At 40.7% G+C, this 27,714-nt stretch overlaps 1 protein-coding gene across 2 annotated transcripts; it reads left to right on the plus strand.

Annotated features, from left to right (window-relative positions):
* mcidas (multiciliate differentiation and DNA synthesis associated cell cycle protein) lies at window positions 1-26,168 on the plus strand. 2 transcript variants are annotated; one of them, XM_059651478.1, is made up of 7 exons: window positions 1-209; window positions 563-641; window positions 731-822; window positions 9,148-9,217; window positions 10,995-11,224; window positions 13,675-13,785; window positions 21,790-26,168. In XM_059651478.1, exons 1-7 carry the CDS (start codon window positions 108-110, stop codon window positions 22,252-22,254), a joined length of 1,149 nt encoding a protein of 382 aa, XP_059507461.1. In that variant the 5' UTR covers window positions 1-107; the 3' UTR covers window positions 22,255-26,168. The 2 variants fall into 2 exon arrangements, with proteins under 2 accessions (XP_059507461.1, XP_059507462.1); XM_059651479.1 differs by lacking the exons at window positions 1-209; window positions 563-641; window positions 731-822 and adding an exon at window positions 8,122-8,429.
* The last annotated feature ends 1,546 nt before the right edge of the window (window positions 26,169-27,714 follow it).

Genomic DNA, 27,714 nt, shown 5'->3' on the forward strand with positions numbered 1-27,714 from the left:
ATCATTGACAAACCTTCAGAGTATATTGTATAACAACGAGTCTTATTGATACTAAACAGGAGGGAAGTAACATATCTGTTATTATTTTGACCAAGAAATCAGTGGACATGCAAAATGGAAGAAAAGTCTTTGGAGAAATTTATCCGAATAGGATGGTGGAGTTACCGATCCGCACTTCTGCTAAAAAACAACCAAAAGTTGACAAAAAGGTACATACCCCACTTAAGTAGCAACTGTTTAAATCATCTGTCAGTAAAGAATTTGAGAATGAGGATCAAGTGCGATTTCCATTTGTCAAATTGGCTGCTTTTATTCGTGCAGTACATATAGTTCTGTAGAGGTAAACCCATATTTAATTTACCAATTGTTGATGCGAATTGTTTTAGAAAGCCTTTGTTCAAACACTTCAGGTTAGTTAGAAATGAACAATTCCCCAATCACTACTATTCTGCATATTTGTCATCGCTGTACTTGAATATGTAGATATTTTATTATTATTATCATATTGTCAATACTGCGGTTTTATTTTATTTTCAAATTGCGACTTTCCTGGCAAGTGCAGAAAGATTTGCAGAAAGCCCTTGGAACCAGCTCGCAGGTGACTATTTATTCTGGAGCGGCAAGCAGTGCACCAGATTCAGGTACAAATAGCCTTTCTATTCACTCCTTCCGACAGGCACGTGTACTCCTTGTCATCTACATTCAAAACTCAAGATCACTTTGTTTTTAGCATTCGTGACTATAGATGAAACGGTATGGCAGGATTTGGCAGATTGCACATCAGGTCTACACCAGGAATCTTCGAATGAACCCCCTCCGCAGGTGTGTGTCAACTGACTTATTCTCATTTGTCATTTTAGTGTTGGTAAATGTTCGTGTGAGAGTGTTGCCCTGTAAGAAGGAGGGCGTGGATCCCAATATGTCAGAACGAACCGGTGATTAGGTGAGATTCTGTGAGACAGTAAGAACCTGACCTGTATGTAAGAACCAATATGTAAGTCTGTGGCCTGTAAATGAGGAGGTGAGAGATAACGACGGAATGTCCATGCGAATCACTGTGAGAATCCGAGAGCTCGTTGGTAAGGTACTAGACTCAATGAGTGAATCTGAATGAATGAGATCGCACGTTATGTGTGAATGAGTACATGGGAGCCAATCAATGTTTGCAAGAGAGAATGTATACTTAAGTAAGAAGGTCTGCAAGTAAATGGCTAAATGTGAATGGCTGGATGAATCTGTGAATAGTAGGTGCTTTACTGCATGTGTGTGAAAGTAAATGGCTTATTCTATGTGCGTCTGTGCTTCATTCTCAGCTGTATGTGTAGAGGTAATTGGGAACTGTATCTGTCTTTTATTGTGTTGGATTATTCTGATCATGTTACTATTTCAGTATTTTATCTGGTGTGCAGATTATAAATGTTGTGAGAAATCATTTTAACATACTTAATTAAAATATTCATTCCAGAAAGAAGTTTTAGTTTTATTTACCAAAATATTTTTACATTGTAGCCCCTTCGATTTCATGACAAAACCAAAACTACAATCAATCAAGTTGTTCTCCTTCACATTCTAAGTGTCTTCCATTCTAATAGTTTCAGATTTTGTTGATTTGAAATGTTTGGATTTAAGAATTATCATCCTGGAAAGCTGTTCAGTGATGAAAGAAGTTAATATTGACCTTTTTCAAACATCTTTCTAATGCATTCTATTTATCTAATGTTGATGTTAGATTCAGATTGAAAGTAGAATCCAAATTAAATTGTCAACAGATATTTTAAATAGGCATATAATAGATCCTCCATTCCAATCAAATATGGTATGTGGCGGTGCCAGTGTTGGACTGGGGGAACAAAGTCAGAAGTCACATGCCACCCGGTTAGAGTCCAACAGATTTATTTGGAATCACAAGCTTTTGCAGCACTGCTCCTTGACTTCACCTGACAAAGGAGCAGTGCTCCAAAGGCTTATGCCTGCAAATAAACCTGTTGGACGATAAGCTGGTTGTGTGACTTCTGACCTTAACCAATGCAACAGTAACAGTATAATATTTTGAAGAGTATAGCTTTAATGCCCATCAGGATTCAAAAATACTTATAATTGATCTTGCAGCTTTGGCTACAATTCATAGGAGAACTATTAGTTTCTCAGTGCATTGAACAGAATGCAAATGGGAAAATAAAACAGAAAATGTCAAATTCCTAAACATGAGATAACTTTCTTTTTGCCTAGGACCAAGGTACATGGATGAAAATGCAAAGGGATAGAGATCTTTTATATCAAGCCTGGTAAATTGATGTGTGATGTATGAGGCACATATGTTTGTATTGAAATGAGGTGGCAGGTGAAATTCACTGCAAGCAGGTATGCCTCACCTTTGGTGTAGTTTTCTGTGGGTTCCTGCTTTCTCCTCATTTTCCCCAAGAGCTCTATCCAGTAGCCTCTTGAATAAAGTCAATGTTCTGGTTTCAAATACTTCCTGTAGTAATGAATTCTACAGGCTCCCCACTTTTAGGGTGAAGAAGCGTCTTCTCTTCTCCATCCTAAATGGTCTATCTTGAATCCTCATGCTGTAATCACTGGTTCTGGAACCATCAGCAACAGCCTCCTGGCATCTACCCTGTGAGGTCCTGTTAGAATTTTATAAGTCTCTATGAGACCTCCCACCCCTTCTATTTGTCTCAACTCCAGTGAAAACAGCCTCAATCTAAGCAATCGCTCCACATATGTCAGACCTGCTTTCCCCGGAATCAGGCTGGTAAACCTTCATTGCACTTCCTCAAGAGCAAGAGCTTCCTTCCGCAGAAAAGGAGACCAAAACTGCACACAATATTCCAGGTGTTGTCTTACTAAGGCCCTGTATAACTGCTACAACACATCCCTGCTCCTGTACTCAAAAGCAGAAGGCCAACATAGCACGCGCCAACTGTACCTGTTTGCTTACCTTCGGCAATTGGTGCACTAGGACACCCAGGTCCCACTGCACACTCCCCTCTCCCAATTTACAGCCATTCAGGTAGCAATCTGCCTTCTTGTTTTTGCTTCCAAAGTGGATTACCTCACATTTATCCAAATTATACAGCATCCGTCATTGATTTGCCCGCTCAACCAACCTGTCAAATCATGCTGAAGAATCTCTGCATCCTCGTCACAGTTCACCCTCCCACCCAACTTGGTATCATCTGCAAACTTTGAGATGTGACATTCAGTTCCCTCATCCAAATCATTCATATATTTTATGAATAGCTGGGGTCCCAACACCAATCACTGAGGCACCCCACGAGTTACTGCCTGCCAATTTGAAAAGGACCCATTAATTCCTACTGTATCAGAGATAATGGGAACTGCAGATGCTGAAGAATCCGAGATAACAAAGTGTGGAGCTGGATGAACACAGCAGGCCAAGCAGCATCTTAGGAGCACAAAAGCTGACATTTCAGGCCTACACCCTTCATCAGAGAGAAGATGATGAAGGGTCTTGACCTGAAACATCAGCTTTTGTGCTCCTAAGATGCTGCTTGGCCTGCTGTGTTCATCCAGCTCCACACTTTGTTATCATTAATTCCTACTCTTTGTTCCCTTTCTGCCAACCAGTTTCCTATCCATTATTCTAAAATGCAAACTCATTGCTGACAAAATGTTCTACTGGAGGATCTTTCCACAGCCTTTTGGGCCTAAGACACTTCTGACTATCCAGCAGAAAAGTCCCCAGAGGATAGCCAGGAATGCCACTACAGGCTTGCTGTGCCTGGAGCCAAACTCTTGATTCAGTGCAGCTATTTCCAAAGTGAGGTTCTACCAGGGGAGGAGCTGTTCCACAGGCAGAAAACATTGATTCCTTGTGTTTTTTTATAACTAGAATATCTGTGGGGTGTTGTTCTTCACTTTTGCCTAATTGTGTTGGGGGAGGAAAATTATGTTAAAATATGAAATATGTACTAAGTTTTATTGTTGATATGTTCTAAGCAAACCATTTACAGCTGAATTTATGCAGTGATTCTGTAATTTGTTCAGCTATTGATAGTCTTCAGGGGATTATCAATTTTGGCATAGAGAACAGCATAAGCAGGAACAGCGCTTGCTACAGGATGGTAATGTTCTGGCTCATTAAATTTAAATGTAGTTTTGCAATTTTGAATTCTTGATTCCTGGGGATGTATTTGCAAAAGGACATTTTGATAACGTGACCAGTTATTGTTCAATAAACATAAATACAATTTAATTGTAAGGTACATTAGGGGTAAAATTCAGAGTGATACTTCTCATTTTTTAGGCCACATCTGGGGAGATAATGGCTTGATAACATTATTGTTTCGCTATTAATTCAGATAGCCAGATAATGTTCTGGTGACTTGGGTTCAAATCCTGCTGTGCGAAATGGTGGATTTGAATTCAACAAGAAAAAGTTGAAATAAGAGTCTAATAATGACCACGAGTCATTACCTTGTCTGGCCTGCATGCTACTCCAGATTATCAAAGCAATGTGGTGGACTCTTAACTCGGGGCCACTCAACTCCTGACCTCACTACAGCTTTGTTCAAACATGGACAAAAGAGCTGAATTCCAGAGGTGAGGTGAGAGTGACAGCCCTTGACATCAAGGCAGCATTCAACTGAATGTGGCACTGAGGTCAGACTTCACCTGATGAAGGAGCAGTGCTCCAAAAGCTTGTGATTTCAAGTAAACCTGTTGGACCATAGCCTGGTGTCATGTGACTTCTGATCTTGTCCATCTAACAGGACAAGAGCAGCAGATACTTGGGAACACTACCATGTGCAAGTGCCCCTCCAAGCCACTCACCATCCTGACTTGGAAATATATTGACTTCCTTCACTATTGATGGGTCAAAATCCTGGAATTCCCTTCCTAATGACATTGTGGGTCTACCTTCTTCACATAGACTGCTGTGGCTCAAGAGGGCAGCTCACCAGCATCTTCTTAATGGCAACTAGGGACAGGCAATAAATGCTGGCCGGACAGTGACATCAATATTTCCATGAAAGAATTAAAAAAGAACAGTTGAATATTGATCTACTACCAAATCTGCCTGCAATTCCAGAATATTCTGTCAGTTGCAGTTTTCTTTCAGTTTTAGAAATCTTTTAAAATCCTTTCTTCACTGGGAAAAATAGGAACAAAATCCATAAAGGTGTCAAACTAAAGTAGATGGTAAAATTATGCATAAATTGTCTAACAAAAATAATCTTATGAATTTATATTTTATTGTTTTAACAATATTCAAACCTTTTGGCATTTTTAAATTGAAATAAATGGTTTAATTTCCTTTATTTTTGCTGAAATTAGTACATAACTCTTACATTGTTATAATATCGTAATATCTTAATGGTTGCAGTGAGTTCTCTCCTGAGTTGAAATAATTCAATTAAACTCCTTAAGCATGTTGAAAAAGTACTTTTAAGATGAAATACTTTGACATCTCAAGAGGCTTGAGAAACAGCCTAAAGTCCTAATAAGCTTAATTACCTTTGCAATTTAGTTGTTCTAATTGAGTGTAAATAAATTAATTTGAACTGATAACTAAAACAAAAGAGACAATGATATCTATAAAATTTTCAGTGAATGACAGAGTTGCTTGATGTTGTGATAATGGGAACTGCTTTTGTGCTCCTGGGATGCTGCTGGGCCTGCTGTGTTCATCCAGCCTCACATTTTATTAGCCTGATGCTGCTTGGCCTGCTGTGTTCATCCAGCTCCACACTTTTGTTATCTCACATAATCACTGCAGTGAGTTACAATATTCAAACAGAATGCTCTAATTCAATTATACCAATAAGAGTGATGCATCAATTTATGAATGTCATTAGAAACTATCATCAAATTACAGCATTCAAGTTGGCAAAAACTTTATCTCAAACAACTTATTGTTATTTCTAATCAACATTCAGTTTCGGATTTTCTTATTATCATCAAGATCCTGAGTTAATTTAGTTACATAGCCGTGGTTTCATATTACAGGTGAATCTTACTAAAATAGCTTGTCAATTTCAACCATAAGATATATGTTAGGTGCTGTAAAAGAGACTCATCAAGAGTATTAATATAACGATGCAATTCATAGTCAAAGGGGTTTATATGACATAGCAAACTGAATGCAAAGCTTAATATTCATCAGAGTTCATTTTATTAAGCTACCTACTACTGTATATATTGATTGGATTTGTTCTTAAAAACCAGTTACTGGTTTTCAATCAGATAATTTCATACACTTGGTCCGATAGTAATGGAATGTATTTAACATCGAAATTAACCTCCTCACACAATTATCCTTCATTTCATAACAAAGTCATAGAGCCAAACAGCACAGTAACAGACTTTTTGGTCGAAACAGTCTGACCTAAATATGATCCCAAACTAACAAGTCCCACATGCCTGCTCCTGGCCCATATCCCTCTAAACTGCTGATGCCGCATTCCTGACAGCCGACTCCAAGCCGCGTCCCCATTTCTTACCTACTAACCTCATCCCGCTCCCTTGACCTGTCTGTCCTCCCTGGACTGACCTATCTCCTCCTTACCTCCCCACCTACACTCACCTTTACTGGCTCCATCCCCACCTCTTTGACTTGTCTGCCTCCTCTGCACCTATATTCTCCTCTAACCATCTTCGATCCGCCTCCCCCTCTCTCCCTATTTATTTCAGAACCTCCTTCCCCATCCCCCATTACTGACGAAGGGTCTAGGCCGGAAACGTCATCTTTTGTGCTCCTAAGATACTGCTTGGCCTGCTGTGTTCACCCAGTTTCACATCTTGTTATCTCAGATTCTCTAGCACCTGTGTTCCTATTATCTCGGATACAGTCTTTCCTCTGATGTAGGCCCAAAACAAGGTATATCAGGTTCAAAGATGATAAGAACTGCAGATGCCGGAGAATCCGAGATAACAAAGTGTGGAGCTGGATAAACACAGTAGGCCAAGCAGCGTCTTAGGAGTTGCTCCTAAGATTTTATAGGATTAAAGGCAGGATTCTCGGCAGTGTGGAGGAACAGCGGGATCTTGGTGTTCAAGTGCATAGCTCCCTCAAAGTTGCCACCCAAGTGAATGAGGTTGTTAAGAAAGCATATGGTGTTTTAGCTTTCATTAACAGGGGGATCGAGTTTAAGAGCCGCGAGGTTATGCTGCAGCTCTACAAAACCCTGGTGACACCAACACTTGGAATATTGTGTCCAGTTCTGGCCACCCTATTATAGGAAAGATGTGGAGGCTTTGGAAAGGGTGCAAAGGAGGTTTACCAGGATGCTGCCTGGACTGGAGGGCTTGTCTTACAAGGAGAGGTTGACTGACCTCGGACTTTTCTCTCTGGAGAGGAGGAGGAAGAGAGGTGACCTGGTCGAGGTGTACAAGGTAATGAGAGGCATGGATAGAGTCGAGAGCCAGAGACTTTTCCCCAGGGCAGGATTGACTGCCACGAGGGATCATAGTTTTAAGGTGTTAGGAGGAAGGTATAGAGGAGACGTCAGAGGGAGGTTCTTCATCCAGAGAGCTGTGAGCGCGTGGAATAGTTTATCAGTGGTAGTCGGGAAGTGGAGTCATTAGTGACATTTAAGCGACTGCTGGACATGTGCATGGACAGCAGTGAATTGAGGGGAATGTAGGTTGTTATTTTATTTTTGGATTTGGATTATTCCACAGCATAACATCGTGGGCCAAAGGGCCTGTACTGTGCTGTACTTTTCTATGTTCTATTTTCTAAGCTGCTTGGCCTGCTGTGTTCATCCAGCTCCACACCTTGTTATATAAGGTTCAAACTAGAGCTCGGCAACTCTGGTATTTAAGCACTTCTTCCCGCAAAGGGTGATGAAAATTTAGCACTCACAAAAGGCTGTAGAGGCTACATCAATAAACAAAGATTCAAAATTGCAACAGAACCTTTAGGTAATCTGGGCACACACAGGCTTATGCCGTGTGACAGAAATGCTGCCAGGAATCAGTGCCAAGCCTGATGATCAGAGGCCGGCTTCCACTTTGTCTTGAAGTGTGAAGAGATTTGCTGGCTTCAGGTGTAATGTGGTTGGTTCGTGTGGCTGACCTATTGAAATGAAGCAGGCTGCCTGTACAGTGATTGCTGCCAGACCACAGGCAGTTCACAAAACGCCTGCAATCGGTATAGAATCCACGGCAGCGTTCCAATGCTTTCATCAAGGTTACCACATTACAGACAGACAGCACTCAACACCGAGTTCAATCTTACTGCGGCACCGAGCGCTGGGGAGCTCTGATGTTGGAACTTTATTTAGTTTCCCACACTCACAGGTCACCTTATTAGCTGCTGTTTGCAGCATTGTTGCTTCAAGACAGTCTATTTACAAGTGCTATTTACAAGTGCTAACAGATTCTCTCATAGACCGACAGCTTTTCCAATGGCACTTCAAACTTGTTACATGCATTTTCCGCAATGGAGCTTTGAATTTCAGGTATGTTTGCTTATGTAATGTTATATTTAGGGCACTGCTTAAGGTACTTTGTATTTATGCCTAGTGGGATATGAGCTCCGTCCAATGGCAGCTCCTTGGCTCTTACCGGCTGAAGTTTCAGGTTATAGTGTTCGTTCGGCAGTGGCAGTTTGCCATCGCCCCCTCTATCTCCCACTGCCCACCACCACTCCCTCCAGGGATAGGGTGATGGGCTCTGTCCCAAGGCAGCCTCAGTCAGAACTGGAACTGAACCCGCACTGGTTCTACATCGCATCTAGCCACCGGAGGCTGAGATACGGTCACAAACATCCACACAGCACAAACTCGCTTTTCTTTCTTGTGAATGCTTTCTAATGCAAGCTGCCTTTGTCAGAGCCAGTTCACACCGGAGAAATGGGCGCCGGCAATAATTCCTCAGCGGACCTGGTGGACGCAAATGCTTTTGGGAAACGGGAACGGTGATCTGGAGGTTTAGGGAGACAGTTCCAGGCGGCCAGGCTAAGCGGGCGGTGGAACACACGGGAGACGAGACAGACACTGAGGAAAGTGGCAGAGAACTGGCTGGGGAGAAATTGACATAAACACTGATTTAATTAACACCGACTAAATATCTTATAACACATAAAACGCCTTACAATGTTAGATCATACTAGGGGTAAACTGTGATCAGTGTATGAAGGATGTGATTTCATCGCCAGGAATTCTGTTCTTTTTGCAGAATCGGGCTTTAGATACAGCACCAGAGTTTAACCTGCAGGATTTCAAGGATGTTAGCATGATAATGTGCGGTAAGTACATGTCATTGAGCATCTGTGAAACATTCAGAAAGTATACCTAGGATTTCGCGGATTCACAGGCACAAATGAACGCTGTACTGATGTCGTCACCAGCCGTTGCCACTGGAAACAAGAGAACACATTGATGAGAGATTTAACAATGAGCACGGGTTTAAAAAGAAACCTACAGCATGTCTGAACTTGCTGGTCCACCAAATCCGTGCTCACTTTGTGACAATCTGCCAGAGGTCACAGCTTGAGGGCAATGGCCGTGGCTTGAAGGGAATGTTTCTGAAAGTATTGCAAAACTCTTTCTAATTAACCATCGTCTTTCCAAACAAGCTCCTACGCGCAAGCTTGTATTGTTAAAGTAATCAGGAAGTACAAACGAAGTACAAGCACCTCACTCTGTCAAACCAGAGATAATGGGAACTGCAGATGCTGGAGAATCCAAGACAACAAAATGTGAGGCTGGATGAACACAGCAGGCCAAGCAGCATCTCAGGAGCACAAAAGCTGACGTTTCGGGTCTAGGCCCGAAACGTCAGCTTTTGTCCTCCTGAGATGCTGCTTGGCCTGCTGTGTTCATCCAGCCTCACATTTTGTTGTCTCTGTCACTCTGTCAAACCGTTTAGTTTCAAAGCATTTCCCGAAACAGAACAGCGAGGAGAACGGAGCGCTCTTATTGTTACTAGTCATCCTTGTCCCACAGACCACACACTGGTTGAAGCTAAATGTCCATATTTCAGCTGCAATGGGACCGAGGGGTTGCTCCCCCAGACAAATCCTTAATATCACAAGGAACCACGAAACAAAGCAACTAAGGAAACGCACTGCACAATTTCTGGCTAGTACTTCAGTATGCAAAGCCTTTCGTTTTCAGGAGGAATGCAATTTGCTTAGCAAGTCCCCAAGCCAAGCAGAAAGCAATATTTTCCCTTTGCTGGATCTCCCTAATGGCACTGAGGCTCTACCTATCTGCAGCGGCTGATGAAGCCAGGTTATCACTGCCTTCTCAATGAAGCGCATTAAATGCTAGCCCAGCCAGCGACTCTCACATCCTATGAATGAATTTTAAAATGATCCCACTCAACTGTACTTGAGCCTGAGAGTTGCACTTCACATCGCCCCCAAGACGTTGCTGGAGAAGCTCAGCAGGTCTGGCAACATCTGTGAAGAGAAAATCAGAGTTAATGTTTCTAGTTCCCTTTCTAAAGTGTCTGTTTCCTTGTTCAGAACTTAACCAGCTGAACAGGAGAATTTTATACATTTTCATGCTGACTTTTCCCCCCTACTTATCTTAAGCATGAATTCCCTGGCAATTCCTCCTAACTACTTTAAACAAAACCTACCATGATTCCAAACACCATTGTTAATCCTTCCATGAAATCTCTTTGCCCTGAAGTAAATGGAATTTGTCTCGCCTCCCCACACTATTGAATTTTCTCATCTCAGAGCCATTTGGGTAAATCTCATTTGGATCCTTTACAAGGCACTGCTGTCTATTCTGAGTGTGATAGCCAGAAATTGGCTTTCTAAAGCTGAGAATAACTAGTTATTTAGAACAGTTTGCCAGAATTTCCTTCCTTTGTTGTTCTATGCCTCTATTTATTAAAGGTTATGGTGAATGGGGGGGTAAGTGGAGCTGAGTCTCAAAAAGATTAGCCATGATCTTGTTGAATGGCCGGGAAAGATCGAGGGGCCGAATGGCTGACTCCTGCTCCTAGTTCTTCTGTTCTTATTAATCTGAGTATCTGTATGTTACAACTACTTTCCCTATTGCCCACAGACCCATCATCTTTGATGCAACCCATGTCCATGACTGATGCAGAACTGCCCATTTCTGACTATGTGTCTGATCTCGAGGCATGCATTTCATCTTCAGTCCCAGCTGTGGAAGACTCTCTACTGGAGATGAATCTGCAGACAGATCACTCACAACAAGCTGAGCAATTTTGGAAGGATGTGGCAGAAGAAAATCAAAAAGCTCTAGGAGATGCTCTGGATGAAAATGAACATGTAAGAAAAAAAAACATCAAAATATTTCTCCTGTTATGCCAGAATTATTTTTAACAACCAAATCTGTACAATATAAACTCAGATCCACAAAGACAGGGCAAATATTAAATCATTTGTATGAACTGTTTCAAAACCAGTGCGTATATACATTTGATGCTCAGTATTGTGGGAGTACCTTGACCATATGGACAGCAGAGCTTCATCAAAGTCCATCAGTGCACCATTGAGGCCAACCCAGGATGGCAATAATTGGAGGCTTTAGCAGAAATGTACAAATCTTAAGAAAGATTAATTACAAATATGTAATGCTTATTCTGAAAACTAGCTGGTCCTTGCTAAATACTTGTGTGTATACAAATTTCGCATATTTAGCATGACTGGCTAGCTTTTTTGAGCAACAGCGACTGAATTTTCTTGCTACAGAAACTGAGTGAAATACGATGCAGAATTTGTGCAAATTTTATATCATTGTTTATTCAATAAAATTACAATAAAAAAAACATAAACTACTAGTAGTCTATATTCGTCTAGAACAAACAATGTTAATTGCTGTACCTGCTCACATTAAAGGAACTGAATTGGAGATACATTGAAGCCCATTTATCATTTTTAAACTTTTGCTGATAATCACTGCATGGTATGGTCAGCAGCACCAAAAGGCAGAGTGAACTTACTTAGTAATATATTTGATTCAGTTTAGGGTGGCTTACTTGAGAAATGAGATCCAGGAATAACAAAGTTATGGAAATATTAAGTCCAGAGATGGGAGGCTTTATTTGGTAGAACAAGGAAAGGATGTCAAATAAGTAATTGGACTAAATTAATCAGCAAGTTTTAAGAAAGAAAAAGGGAATTATGATACTCAACACGGTTCTGTTAAAGCCATACCTGACTGTCCAATTTGATAGAATTGTTTGAAAGTAATCAATTAGCTAAAGCAATTCAGTAATTGAAATGTCATTGTTTTTCAGAAATAATTTCATAAAATGTCTAGGAACATCTGGTGTATCTTATAAGAAAAAATATATTCAGACAGAAAATGGTTGATGAACAGCAAACAACCATTGGTGTAACAGTTTGTTACTGGACTTGAAAAATAATGGTGCGACTGCATCAGCATTGGGGCCTTTTTTTTCTTGTATATACTTATTATTTAGACTTGAGTATCGGAACAGTATTTCGAAACTTGTTGATTGAAGCATAGTGTCAGAAGAACATTATAAAGGACTTTTAAAAATTTCAGGAATATAAAGTTTTTAGTGAAATGGGAGACAGATGGTAAATAGCATTTAATATAGTAAGTGTGAGGTAAGTTATGGAATACATGTATCATTGGAAGGGCTGAAGAGTGTGAAAGGCCATGTAGATTTTGAGGTCAAATAGTAAATTCCTTCACCACAGACATACTGGTAGATAGTGCTGTTAAAAAGACTTTCTAAAATCTGGGTTCATAAATAGGGCATAAGTAGAAAGTTTAAGAAATTATGATGAATCCACATAAAATATTGATTAATCTACTGCCTGATTTTTGTGTGCAGTTTTATGAAAAGTCTAGTAAAACCAAATACACCAGGAAATCCAAATTTTCTGAGTGGATACCAAATATGGAAATTCCTGTAATGAGTAGAGACTTGTGATGTTGAGACTACATCAATTAGAGAAAAAGATGGTAATAAGAAATCAAGCACACGTTTTTAAAATTTCTGAATTTTGATTGGATGAACATGAAAAGCCTATCTCCGCTAGATGCGGGGAATTGTAATTGATGTTTCTGAGACAGTGAAGAGACACAAAAGAAGAATTTTATATTGAGGTAGAAATCATTGTATATGTAAAGGGATAAGTGATAAACATTTACAGCCGAGGACCATATTGAACAACGGAGTGATAGTAAGACAGCGAGGTTGGTTAGTTTTGGATAGCTTGAACAAAGAGCCAGACTAGACATGATTAGCTGAGTGATGTCAATTTGTGCTGTAAACATCTTCAGATCTCCAGATTTTACATTGAGCTATGCTCTAATAAAGTGATTCAAGGGAATCTGTTTCTATATATGGGTGGATTGATAACTAGAGACCATAAATTCAAGCCCATCAGCAAAAAAATGAACGGAAAAGTTTGAACTATTTCTACACAGAGTTGTTGAGACATGGAAGTATCTCCTGGAAAGAGTGAACCAACAGAATTCCAAAATATTTGAAAAAAATAAATGGAAGAGCACAAGTAAAGGATGAGAATAAGGGAGAAGATATTTTCAAAGAACACAGAACAGGACACCAGTTGGCCTCCACATGTGCTATAAAATTCTGTAAAATTGATTACAACCCTTCATCCTGATTTTCACAGAATATGTAATTGAAATTTCTGACCATCTGATCGTAATGCAATGGATAATATTTTGGTTTTGTAGAATGCTCACTTTAGTGGTTAACTCATGTTTCCTGTTGCAGCTGCAGGTCACTTTAAAGAGAAAACAGTACGAAATTGTATCACTGAAGGAAAGAAATGTCCAACTGAAAGAACTTGCTAGTAAGGCAAAACATCTGGCATCTATACTTGATGTAAGTATTATAAATAGTAGCGATTCAAGTTCTATTTACATGAGAGGACCAGGGTTCATTTATATATTTGCCCATGTCTACATTAAAAAGTGTTGGCGTCCACAAACTTGAGGTCCCATTCACTTTTAACACTTTAGAAAACTGTAAAGAGATTAGGATATGTCTTTATGTGTATCGAGTTCTGAACTTGTCAGGCAGTTTTCACAACACATTTAGCAGAGCAAAACCTAACCTTTGCCTTCAGAAACTTGTCTGAACAAAGCTATGCTGATCATTTTACATCGCTCAAATAACTAACTGTTTTTCCATTGGTGAAAATAAAACAAACAAATCATTCTTTGCTCTTTTAAGCAACATAAGTATAAAACAAACATCAGATTAGGAAAAGATTTCAAAACATGTCTCATTGCTAATCTAGGCTGGAAGAACGTCTAGGTTCCAGCTGTGCACCTACTTTTGCATCACTGCCAAATGCACCTCACTGTGTGTAATTTATGAATCTTCCTAAAAGAGATGGTCTCACATTGTTAAATGTTAACACCTTATAGCGTATAATAACTCCATTGTGGCATCAAATTGATTTTTAAAATGCTCACTATTAGAATTTCTGGAAACTTTGAAGCTACAGTGGCCCATGCTGTCAGAAATTTTGAAACGTAAAAATATGGCCTGTGTATTTTTGTAAACATTTTTGACTAAAACTTGCTCTTAAAATTGGAAACCTGATTGCAGTTAGACAAGATTAATAAAGTACTTCTAGCTATAAATTGACATTGCCATTTTGAATTTGGGACTTTTGACCCCATATAGCTGTCCATTTTGTACATTTCAGGCAGAAAAAAATATATTAGTTATTTGAGAATGAAGACTAATAGCAATAAAAAATAATGTTAATTCTTAACATACAATTATAGTTGAATGATACTTTTGATATATATAAATTATGAAAATATTTGTAATTATTCAAATAATTAACATTTGTGCTCTAATAATGGTGCGCTAATGATATCAGCGAATGATTACATAAACTAGGGAGACAATGGCAGTACTGATATGGCCACTGGGCGTCTATTCCAGAGATAGAGTTTTTCTCCAAGGCAGATGGTTCACATAAATTTAGCAAAATCAGAATAAAAATCTTCAGTTAAAAAGATGATTGTTGTAAAGCCCATCTGGTTTTCTGAGGTGCTTTCAGGAAGGAAATCTGTCATGACTTGCTCCATGTTGAACAATACTTGAATGTAGGATGGCAAGGACCTACACCATCACCACAAGTGACTTGATAGTGCTGCTACTGACCAAACTGGCTGGGTACTAAAGGTCATTTTTGCTGGGCTGCATCTGTGGCACGTGGTGATGGAACTAACAAGAGAGAAAATTGTACTTGTTTCATTCGCAGTAATCCACATTCAGTAACTGCCTCTGTCCATGGCAGTATTGGCAGGAGTTTTTTTTGTTCACCCCGGGACATAGACATTACTGGCTGGCCAGAATTTATTGCCAGACCTTGGTTGCCCTTGAGCTGCCTGCCTGAACTGCTGCAGTCCACATGCTGTGGATTGGCCAACAATATCATGAGGGACAGAATTCCAGGATATTTACTCAGCAATAGTGAAGGAATGGCGATTTATTTCCAAGTCAGGATGGTGAGTGACTTGGAGCGGAGTGTAAAGATGGTGGTATTCCTATGTATCTTTTGCCGTTGTATTTCTAGATGGTAGTAGTTGTGTATTTGGAAGGTGCTGTTTGAGGATCTTTGGCGAATTTTTTTCAGTGCATTTTGCAGAAAGTACACACTGCTGCTAATAAGCATTGGTGGTAAAGGGACATTTGTAGATGTGATGCTAAACAGTGGGCTGCTTTGCCCTGGATGTTGTCAAACTTCATGACTGTTGTTGGAACTGCATGCATTCAGGAAAGTGGTGAACATTCCATCAACTCCTGACTTGTGCCGTGTAGATGATATACAGATTTTGGGAAGTCAGGGGGTGTGTTACTCACTGAAGTATCCCTGGCCTCTGAATTGCTCCTGTAGTCACAATGTTTATGTGGCAATTCTGATTGAGTTTCTAGTCATTGATAGCCCCTAGGATATTCACAGTGGGGAATCAGTAATGACAGCACCATAGAATGTCAAGGGGCAGTAGTTAGATTATCTGTTATTGGAGAGAGTCATTGCCTGGCATTTGTGTGATGCTGATGTTACTTGCCACTTATCACCCCTAGCCTGGATATTATACATATTTTGTTGCATTTGAACATAGACTGCTTTAATCCTGCTTAAAAATGTCTCTGTCTCAGCCTTCAATATATTAAATGACTCAGACTCATCAACTCTCTGAGAGAAGAACTTTCTCTTCATCACTGCCTGAAATGTATGACCCCTTTTCTTTCTTGACTGAGTTAAACTAATCTCTCGATAGGGATGTATCTTCAACTCTCTAATACTGTATGGAAAAATATATTGAGAGTTGTATCATTGACCTCAGCATGACTTTAGACTGTTGACTATGTGTTTCACCTGTAGATTCACTTGATTACTGACTGTTCAAACAGGACAGGAAACATCAACTTATGTTTTCCTCTGTCTATAGGTGTGAGGCTGGAAAAGCACAGCAGGTCAGACAGCATCCAAGGAGCAGGTAAGTCAATATTTCGGACTGAAACCCTTCATCACCCTTTGACCCAAAACATTGACTTACCTACTCCTCTGATGTTGTCTGACCTACTGTGCCTTTCCAACCTCACACCTATAGATTCTGGCTTCCAGCATCTGCAGTCCTTTTTGTCTCATATTTTGCTCTGTTGTTCACCATCTCATGTTCATGACAATGGTCCAACAATCAATCATTTGTCAGGGAATGATGAGCTCAGTGGGTTCTTTTATTTAAAATAGTAAAAGACATGACATTTTATGAAGGAAACATTACAGTAACCTATCTGATTTCTGTGTTTACAACTTAATGACATAAAGCAAACTGACTATCAAGTAGAGTCACAACATTTCAAACACACAAACACATTGATTCTTTAATGGTGAACTCTCTGAAAGGCAAATTTCATATACAACAATCACTATCTTCTCAAGGGTAATTAGAGATGGGCAGTAAATGCTGCCCAAACTAGTCCCGCCCACATTGTATAAATGATTAATAGATATCATATAAGTGTCTCCTGGAAGAGGGCAGCGGAGTGATGATGCTGATTGGCTGACACAGGGAAGATCTGCATCAGTGAAGTCACTGCTTCCAGCTGGCCAAGACACCCTCTGTGTTCAAGGGAAGGTGTCTAGCTGGAAGAGGGGAGCGGCATGGTGGTCTGTGGAGGGGCTGTTATCAAGTGACAGCTCAACTCCAACAACAACCTCAGTATTTCCCTACTTCCTCTAACCAAAACAAAACACACCGGCTCCACTGTGAGGACCAGAAGCAAAGGGAGAGATCCAGAGAGCATCCTGGGAAGGTGAGTGAGGGACTATACACCTCGGGTGTTCACAGTGAGAAGTAAGGGTTAATGTTTGATAAATTTTCTTAAACAGCTTAGGATGCACTTAGGAGCATGAGGATTGCGGACAGCATCATAGACAGTAGTTTTAGAGATGTGGTGACACCTAAGGTGCAGGTAGATCGATGGATGACTGCTAAAAGGGGCAGGCAGGGAGTGTATGAATCCCCTGTGGTCATCTCCCTCTCTAATAAGTATACCATTTTGGATACTGTTGGGGGCAATGACCTATCGGGGATAACAGCAGCAGCAGCCAGACTGGTGGCACCATGGTTGGCTCTGTTCTTAAGAAGGGAAGGACAATGAACAATAGAGCAGTAGTTTTAGGGGACTCTATTGTTAGGGGTACAGATAGGTGCTTCTGTGGATGTAAAAGAGACTCTAGGATGGTATGTTTCCTCCCTGGTGCTAGGGTTCAGGATGTCTCGGATCATGCAGGAAGCATTCTGAAGGGAGAGGGTGAACAGCCAGAGGTCATGGTACATATTGGTACTAATGACACAGATAGGATAAGTGATAAAGTCCCACAGCAGCAATTCAGGGAGTTAGGTACAAAGTTGAAAAGCAGAATCTCCAAGGCTGTAATCTCAGGATTATTCCCTGTGCCATGTGCCAGTGAGGCTAAAAATAGGAAGATCGTACAGCTCAACATACAGCTAAACAGATGGTGTAGGAGGGAGAGTTTCAGATATCTGGACCATTGGGATCTCTTCTGGGGCAGGTGGGACCTATACAAAATGGACGGGTTGCATATGAACTGGAGGAGAACAAATATTCTGGCAGGGAAGTGTGCTGGTGTTACTCAGGAGGATTTAAACTGGCTTGGCAGGGAGGTGGGGACCAAAGCAAAGGTGAAGTGATTGAAAGGGAACTCGAGAACAGGGCCAGTAAGATTCAGGGGAAGAGCAGGCAGGGTGTGGTTGTGAAACAAAGTGGGTCTAGAGGACTGAAGTGCATCTGTTTCAATGCGAGAAGTGTACCGGTAAGGCAGATGGACTTAGAGCTTGGATTAGTACTTGGAACTATGATGTTGTTGCTATTACAGAGGCTTAGTTAAGGGGGGGACAGGATTAGCAGCTTAATGTTCCAGGATACAGATGTTTCAAGTGGGATAGAAGGGGATGTACAAAGGGTGGGGGCTTTGTACTATTTGTTAAGGAGGATATCGCAGATGTACCACAGGAGGACACCTCAGGTAGCTCATACAGTGAGGCAAAATGGGTTGAGCTCAGGAACAGGAAGGGTGCAATCACAATGTTTGGAGTTTACGAAAGGCCTCCCAACAGCCAGCGGGAGATAGAAGAACAGATTTGTAGGCAGATTTCGGCAAGATGTAAAAGTAATAGGGTTGTTGTCGTGGGTGATTTTAACTTCCCATATATTGACTGGGACTCACTTAGTGCTTGGGGCTCGGATGGGGCAGAGTTTGTAAGCAGCATCCAGGAGGACTTCTTGAAACAGTATGTAAATAGCCCAAATCAGAAAGTGGCCATACTGGACCTAATATTGGGGAATGAGCCTGGTCAGGTGGTTGATGTCTCAGTATGGGGAGCAGGTTGGGAACAGTGATCATGATTCGGTAAGCTTTAAGGTACTGATGGATAAAGATAATTATAGTTGTCAGGTGAAGGTTGGGGGAGGGCAAATTACAACAATATTAGGCAGAACTTAAAGAATGTACATTGGAGGCAGGTGGTTGAGGGCAAACCAACTTCTGGTATATAGGAGGCTTTCAAGTGCAAGTTGCTGGGGACTCAGGACTGGCATATTCCTGTAAGGATGAAGGATAAGTATGGCAAGTTTAGGGAACGTTAGATAATGAGAGATATTGTGATCCTAAAGAAAAAGAAAAAGAAAACATTTATTAAGACTAGGAGGCTGGGAACCCTCAAAGCAAGGGTGGAATTCAAAGAAAATTGAAAGAAACTTAAGCAAGGAGTCAGGAGAGCTCAAAGGTGTCATGAAAAATCATTGGACAACAGGATTAAGGAAAATCCCAAGGCTTTTTATACATATATAAAGAGTAAGAGGGTAGCCAGTCAAAGGTTTGGCCCTCTCAAGGACAGGGAATGGGATTTATGTGTGGAGCCAGAGGAAATGGGCGAGGTATTAAATGAATACTTTGTGTCAGTATTCGCCATAGAGAAGGAGTCTGGAGGAAGGTGTGTAGATAGTTTGGATCATGTTGAGATCGAAAAGGAGGAGGTATTGGGGTCTTGAAAAACATTAAGATAGACAAGTTCCCAGGCCCTGATGGGATATACCCCAGAATACTGAGCGATGCAAGGGAGGAAATAGCTGGGGCCTTCAGAGAAATCTTTGTATCCTCACTGGCTACAGGGCAGGACCCAGAGGATTGGAAAATAGCAAATGTTGTTCCTTTGTTTAAGAACAATGGCAAGGATAATCTGGCTCATTACAGGTCGGTGAACCTTACGTCAGTGGCAGGGAAATTATTGGAAAGGATTCTTCGAGATGGGATTTACTTCCACTTGGGAATCAGTGGGTGTGTTAGCAAGAGGCAACATGGTTTTGTGAGTGGGTGGTCATGTCTTACCAACTTGGTTGAGTTTTTTGAGGAAGTGACAAAGATGATTGATGAAGGCAGGGCAGTGGATGTTGTCTAAATGGACTTCAGCAAGGCCTTTGACAAGGTCCCTCATGGCAGGCTGATACAGAAGGTAAAGCCACACGGGGTCAGAGGTGAGCTTGCAAGATGGATAACAAACTGGCTTGGTCATAGGAGACAGAGGGTAACAGCAGAAGGGTGTGTTTCTGAATGGAGGGCTATGATGAGAGTTGTTCCTCAGATATCAGTGTTGGGACCTTTGCTATTTGTACTATTTATAAATGATTTGGAGGAGAATGTAACAGGTCTGATTAGTAAGTTTGCCGATGACACAAAGGTTGGTGGAATTGTGGATAGCAATGAGGACCATCAAAGGATACAGCTGGATATAGATCAGTTGGTGACTTGGGCAGAGAGATGCCAGATGGAGTGTAATCAAGAAAAATGTCAGGTAATGCATTTTGGAAGGTCTAATCCAGATGGAAAATATACAGTAAATGACGGAACCCTTAATAGTACTGATAGGCAGAGGGATCTGGGTGTATAGGTACACAGATCACTGAAAGTGGCAACGAAGGTGGAGAAGGAAGTCAACAATGCACATGGCATGCTTGTCTTTATCGGCCGGGACACTGAGCTTAAAAATTGGCAGGTAACATTGCAGCTTTATGGAGCCTTAGTTCAGCCACATTTGGAATATTGTGTTCAATTCTGGTCGCCACACTACTGGACAGGTGTGATTGCTTTGGAAAGGGCACAGGAAAGATTTGCCAGGATGTTGCCTGGAATGGAGGGCATTAGCTATGAGGAGAGGTTGGAGAAACTTGGGTTGTTCTCACTGGAATGATGGAACTTTAGGTGGGGCCTGATAGATGTCTACAATATTATGAAGGGCATGGACAGAGTGGACAGTCAGAAGCTTTTTCCCAGGGTGAAAGAGTCAGTTACCAGGGACCATGGGTTTAAGGTGTGAGAGGCAAGGTTTAAAGGTGATGTACAAGGCAAGTTTTTACATAGACGGTGGTGGGCGCCTGGAACTCACTGCCAGGTGAGGTTGTGGAAGCAGATACAATGGTGACTTTGAAAGGGTATCAAATATATGAATAGGATGGGAATAGAGGGATACGGTCCCTGGAATTGTCCAGGGTTATGGTTGTGGCAGGCAGCATGTTGGTGCAGGCTTGGAGGGCTGAAGGGCCTGGTCCTGTGCTCTAATTTTCTTTGTTCTTTGTTTTTAGTTCTAGGTGTTTTACGCTTATCTCAGGTAGTATCAAGCTAGAAAATAACATACAGGCTTTTGTGAAATCATATATATAACTATATATGTTTGCGATTCCTGTGTATCAGCTGATCCAGAACATCACTGCTTCTTGGCTAATCAAATGGTACAGAATTCATCGCTTTTCATCATGATAAACTCCAGTGAAAATACAGAAAATGGTCATAATTGTACTTCAACATGTTACATAGGACAACACACAGTTTGCAAACAAGAAACACATCTTGAGCTTGAGTCGATTTTTGCATAAATGAAATGCACCAAGAGCCAGTCAGAAAGAATTAGAGTGTGGAAATAGTTGATGTTTACTTTGGGTGCTGAAAGCACATTGAAAGATTGTTTTCCATTCTGTGCCAAGTCAATTGAAGGGAAATCTGCTCAAGCAAAAAACAGACCACCACTTCGCTAACACCTAAAACATACTGAAGCCTCACAAGCCTTTTGTCTATTAACAACAGTAGACATGGTGAAATGTACTGGTCCACAAGCTTTCCAGTAATGTTTATAAGATCAATTTAATCCACTGACAAACTACAGCATTGTAACAATTTAGTTTTAACATCTGTTGCAAAGACATTGTAGAATACTGCTGTAAACAAGATACCAAAAGTATCTAACTAATTAAGGATTTGTTACTTTCAACTTTTACTAGAAATTAATGAAACAGGAATGCCAGAACGTCAATGACACCATGTCTGAGATCTTTTCCTCAAAACTCTCAGCTAAGCGGCAACGAATCGAGGACAACTCCTTTTATAACCAGGGCTGTGATAAAGTTGATGAGATTTTAAAAGATATCTCGGAAAAATGCAGTGCAGCCTTGCAAACTCTGAGCAACACAGACTCTAACTGCTTCAGGACGAAACAGTACTCTGAAGAACTCAGTTATAACGAAAGCCAGGAAACCATCAATATGTATGGAACTTTCAATGGGCTTCAAACATCCATAGGCTGCCACAAGGTCAGTTCAGATAGCAATGAACTGGACAATGATATGTCTTTCAAGACATCAATTCGCGATCACTGCACAATAAGAACACTAGCTTTTCCTCAGGGTAATGCGTTTACCACCAGGACACCAAATGGAGGTTTCAAGTTTCGATGGATTCCCAGTTGATTGGGTTAATCAGCTAACTACACTGACCAGTGGAGACTTAATTAATTGTATCTTTAGCCAGTACCATACATAAAGGAATTCCATGCTATATCTTTGCGCTGCCAGCATTTAAAAAATTAAATATTTCCCAAAACATTACATTCCACTAAATATTTCAAAGTTACATATAAATATGGTTTCCATGTTTGTAAATGTTGTATAAAAAAACACAACTAATATAAACTTTATATCTTATTATCTTATAATTCACAGAAAACAAAAATGCACTGAAACAATTGGTAAGGTTTTATCCTTCAGGGTTTAAGTTACACTGCTCTCAGAAAGAAAATAAGTCATTTCTGGTATATTGTTGATTTGTGAATAGTCTGACTATTTTTTGCCTGTGGACAAAATGAGTCTAGTTCATATTTACAGTGTAACTATGTTAAGTAGTGGACGAAATACGGAATTGTTAATGCAACTTATTCTGACAAGAAAATTCATGACTGTTTTCTTTTGCTGCTGTACACATTGACAGGGAAATTTGCACAGAGGTGTTCCAGCTCACAACTTGAAAAATTTACAATACTTTTACTAGCAGAATGCTGGTTCTTGCTTGACTGGATCTTTTGACAGTCCACTCAAGACTGCGTGAATTAAGTAAAGGTTCAGAAGAAGTGAACAAAGTTATAGCATCAGAATTCAGAGCAACTCCAAATTGCCCAAAATTCATTATTTTCTGCATAATTATTATTGTTGGAAGACTTTTATTAGTGATGGGTAAAGGAAAGCAATCGAGTACACACAAAAAAAATCAATGTATCATTATCATGGTTAAAGATAATCCCAAGAGGTTCTACAGCTATATTAAGTGTAAAAGGGTGGCTAGGGAGAGAATAGGTCCCCTTAAAGATCAGCATGGGTCGTCTATGTGTGGAGCCACAGGAGATGGAGGAGATTTTTAATGAATATTTCTCCTCAGTGTTTACTGATGTGAAGGAAATAAGGAAAACACGTGGCGATGTTTTGGACTGCATACATATTACTAGAGAGGAGGTGTTTGCAGCCTCAAAACACAGTTAGATAGATAAATATTCTAGGACAGATCAAGTTCATCCTTGGACATTTTGGGAAGCTAGGAAAGAAATCACAGAGGCTCTTACTGAGATTTTTGCTTCATCTTTAGCCACTGGTGAAGCTCCGGAAGACTGGAAGGTGGCTAATATTGCTCCTTTGTTGAGGAAAAGACAAGCCAGGGAACTACAGGCCAGTGAGCCTAACATCAATGGTAGGCAAGTTATTGGACAAGATATTGAGGGATAGGATCAACCAAAGTTTGGATAGTCAAGGTCTGATTAGGGATAGTCAGCATGGATTTGTGCGTGGGAAGTTTTCTGAAGAGGTAACCAAGAGGATGGATGAAGGTAGAGCAGTGGATGTTGTCTGTATGGGCTTTAGTAAGGCCTTTGACAAGGTCTCACATGGCAGGCTAGTCATGAAGTTTAGTTTGCATGGTATCCAGGGAGAGCCAGCTAATTGGATTCAAAATTGGCTCAATGGTAGGAAACAGAGTGTGATGGTCAAAGGTTATTTCTTGGATTGGATGTCTGTGACTAGTGGTGTGCCATAGGGCTTGATGCTGGGACTTTTGTTATTTGCTATTTACATAAATGATCTGGATGTGAACATACCAGGCATGATTAGTAAGTTTGCGGATCATGCAAAATTAGGAGGCATCATTGATAGTGAAGAAAGTTATCAAAAATTACAGAGGGATCTTGATCAGATGGGGAAGTGGGCTGATGATTGGCAAATGCAGTTCAATACAGTTAAGTTTGAGGTGTTGCACCTTGGAAATTCAAGTCAAGGTAGGACTTATACAGTAAATAATAAGGTCCTGAGGAATGTTACTGGACAGAGGGATTTAGGAATACAAGTACATAGTTTGTTGAAAGCAGCATCACAGGTCGACAGGGTGGTGAAGAAGGCATTTAGCATGCTGGCCCTCATCGGTGGAGGCGTTGAATGTAGGGATTGGGACATTATGTTACAGCTGTATAACTCATTGGTGAGGCCGCACTTGGAGTAATTTGTACAGTTTTGGTCACTCTGTTATAGGAAAGACATAGGTAAACTGGAAAGAAGATTTACAAGGATGTTGCCTCAGTAGGCCTGAGTTTTAGGGACAGTTTGGTCAGGGTAGGCCTTTATTCCTCACAACATAGGAAAATAAAGGGTGACTTTATTCAGCTGTATAAAATCATGAGGGACTTAGACAGGATGAATGCATATAGTCTTTTCCCAGGGATAGGGAATTGAAAACCAGAAGGCATAGGTTTAAGGTGAGAGGAGCAAGATTTAAGAAGAACCTGAGGGGCAATTTCTTCATGCAGAGAGTGGTGTGTACATGGAATGGGCTGCCAGACGAAGTGGTTGAGGCAGGTACAATAGCAACATTTAAAACACATTTAGATAGTACATGGATGGGAAGGGTTTAGAGGGATACAGGCCAAATTCAGGCAATTGGAACTAGCCAAGTGGGCACTATGGTCAGTATGGACCAGTTTGGGCTGAAGGGCCTGTTTCCAAGCTGTATGACTCTAAAATGCCAAGACTGTGCCTGACAATTTGTAATCAAAAGAAAAATGTCAGAAATCTTTGAAATGTCAATCGGCATCTGTGCAGAGAATAGATCAGTTTCATTTGCTGTGTCTTATATGAAAAGTGGGCAATTGGTAGTTTGATGGTGAGGGATGAAAGGAATTGGGTACCTTGGACATGCAGGTGTTTCAGATGTAAGTTTTAGATACTGCTGTTAGTGGGTCAGCAACACACGCACCCATTTCATGTGGGAGCTGTTCACATATACAAACTGGAATACTGAGACATTGGAGGGTCTGATTTGCAATTTTGAAGTTGAAGTGGAAAATTAGAAGATGCCTCTTGTGCCATTATTACTTTTTACTTATTTTCTGAGGCGGAATGTTCTTAAGCAAACGGGTTAATCATGAATCTCTAGTTCAAGCTCAACCAGACTAAATAAAGCAGAAGATTGGTATGTCTGGATTGAGTGTTAATATATGAACATTCATGCATAAAGAATTCACTTGTAAAACATTTTCAGGATAAATAAAGGTACATCATTCTCTTGTTTTTAAGCAAATAAACTTCTGCAGTACAATTCCACATTTTCAGACTGTTGGCAATTCTGTGGTGGTATGAATATCCTTTGGCTGAGAGAACTTTATACCACTTTTAATCTTTTTAATCCTAATTCTGAAAGATTCTAGGAGAGGGCAGACAGGAGGAGTTCATAAAAGGACAAAAATGCACTTACATGTACTTGAATACCAGAAACAGAAACAACCTGCTGGAACTGTAAGTTGTCTCTTCTTAACAGAGAACCAGAGGATGCCTCAGACATCAAAAAATGCCAATTAGCATGACAGAAGGCTGGAATGAGCAGAAAAAAATACTTACTTTACAGCCACCCCCGACAAGAAATGTGGCAGGAGGAGAGCTAAAACAAAATATTGCTTAAATGTTCCAAAAAGAAAATAAATTCAAACTAACCGTAACAGCATAATTTTTCTCTCCTTGCAGCAGAGTGGGAAATTTTGAGAAAATTTGGAAAATATGAAAACTATTCTTACTGTGGACTGCCTATTGTCCTTTTTTATCATCACCCTAAACTTGATGATGCAATAATCACTGTCTCCTAAATGTTCCCACTTGGACACCTGAACCACTTCACCTACCTCATTTCCAAGAATCAGTCTGACAGTGCATTCTGTCTTGTTACAGCGGACACATACAACTGTTGAAAGTTTATCTGAACACAGTCTGGAAATGTTTGTCCCTCAGAATGCTTAACAGTACCACTGTTCTGGTCTGCATTCAGGTGGTTAAAGTCTCCAATTATAATCACTCCATAATGTTCGCATTGCCAATGTCCCTGCAGATTTGTTTGTCTACATCCTTTGCATTAGTTGGTGAACAATGACCTATGCTAAGAAACGTAATTGTAGCCTTTTTGTTCTTTAGGTCTGGCTAGATCGACTTTGTTCTTAAAACCTTTGAGATGTCCTCTTTTTCCAGCACTGCAATGCATTCTTTAACCAAGCCCACCATGCCTTCCCTTTGCCTTCCTTTTCAATGTTTTCTGAACACTTTGTACCCAGGAATATTTAAACTGAGTCTTGACCATCATTAAGCCAGTCTTTCTAAAAACCACAAGTCATATTTTCAACTCCCCAGTCTAACTTACTATATTCCACTTAGTCACATACACGCACTGGAACCTTGATTTAGACTTCATTACTTTCTCCCTTATTCCGGCTTCACTAATTGGTTTCTAATTCTCTATACTAGTATTGTCAACATCTCCAAATGTTTTTGAGCACTCACTAATGGTGAGTCTTGTTTCCTACACCTCCACTGAGTTAGTTCGAAATTCTCCCACCAAAACCAACAAACTCTCTGCAAGGATCTCATCCCAGCTCTGCTCACGTGCACCCTGTCTGGCTTGTACAAGTAGCATTTTTCCACAGCCAGTGCCAGTATCTCAGAATCTAAAGCCCACCCACTGGCACTATTGTTTCAGTTGTACATTCATCTGGCTGATCATTTTATTTTTGTACTCACTTGCTCATGGCATTGAGGGTAATCCCGAGATTGCTGCATTTGAGGTCCAGTTTGTTGGCTTTCTATCTAATTCACTAAGTTCTCTTTGCAGAACCACACTTCCCTTCCTACCCAAGTCATTCAAACCAATGTGGGCTATAGCCTGTGACCCTCCCCGAGAAGAATGTCCTGTGGCTACTTTGTGACATCTGGGAGCAATCCATGAAATACCACAGAAAATGGAAAGTTCAGATCTCAGGATAGGATCCTTGGATTGACACTGAGAGGATGATTAGACTGAAAGGGGGCAATTCAAGATAGAAGGGAGGATTTCTTAGAGCACAGGAGGGCACTGGGAGGTCTGGGAGGGGTTTTTCATAGGCAATTATCACTCTGGCCTTTTTATGAGAGAGAGGGAATCATACAGCATGGAGACAGACTCTTTGGTCCAACACGTCCGTGCTGATCAGACATCCCAATCCAACCTAGTCCCATTCATCAGCATTAGGCCCATATCCCTCCATACCTTCCTATTCATATACCCATTCAGATGCCTTTTAAATGTTGTAATTGTACCAGCCTCCACCACTTCCTCTGGCAGCTCGTTCCATACATGCACCACCCTCTGCGTGAAAAGGTTAACCCTCAGGCCCTTTATAAATCTTTCCCCTCTCGCCTTAAACCTATGCCTTCTAGTATTGGACTCTCCAATTCTGGGGAAAAAGACCTTGACTATTCACCCTTCCCAGGACCCTCATGATTTTATAAACCTCTACAAGGTCACCCCTCAGCCTCTAATGCTTCAGGGAACAAAGCTTCAGCCTATTCAGCTTCTCCCTCTTGCTCAAACCCTCCAGT

This window comes from Stegostoma tigrinum, chromosome 1, assembly GCF_030684315.1.
Source record: "Stegostoma tigrinum isolate sSteTig4 chromosome 1, sSteTig4.hap1, whole genome shotgun sequence".
Taxonomy (NCBI): domain Eukaryota; kingdom Metazoa; phylum Chordata; class Chondrichthyes; order Orectolobiformes; family Stegostomatidae; genus Stegostoma; species Stegostoma tigrinum.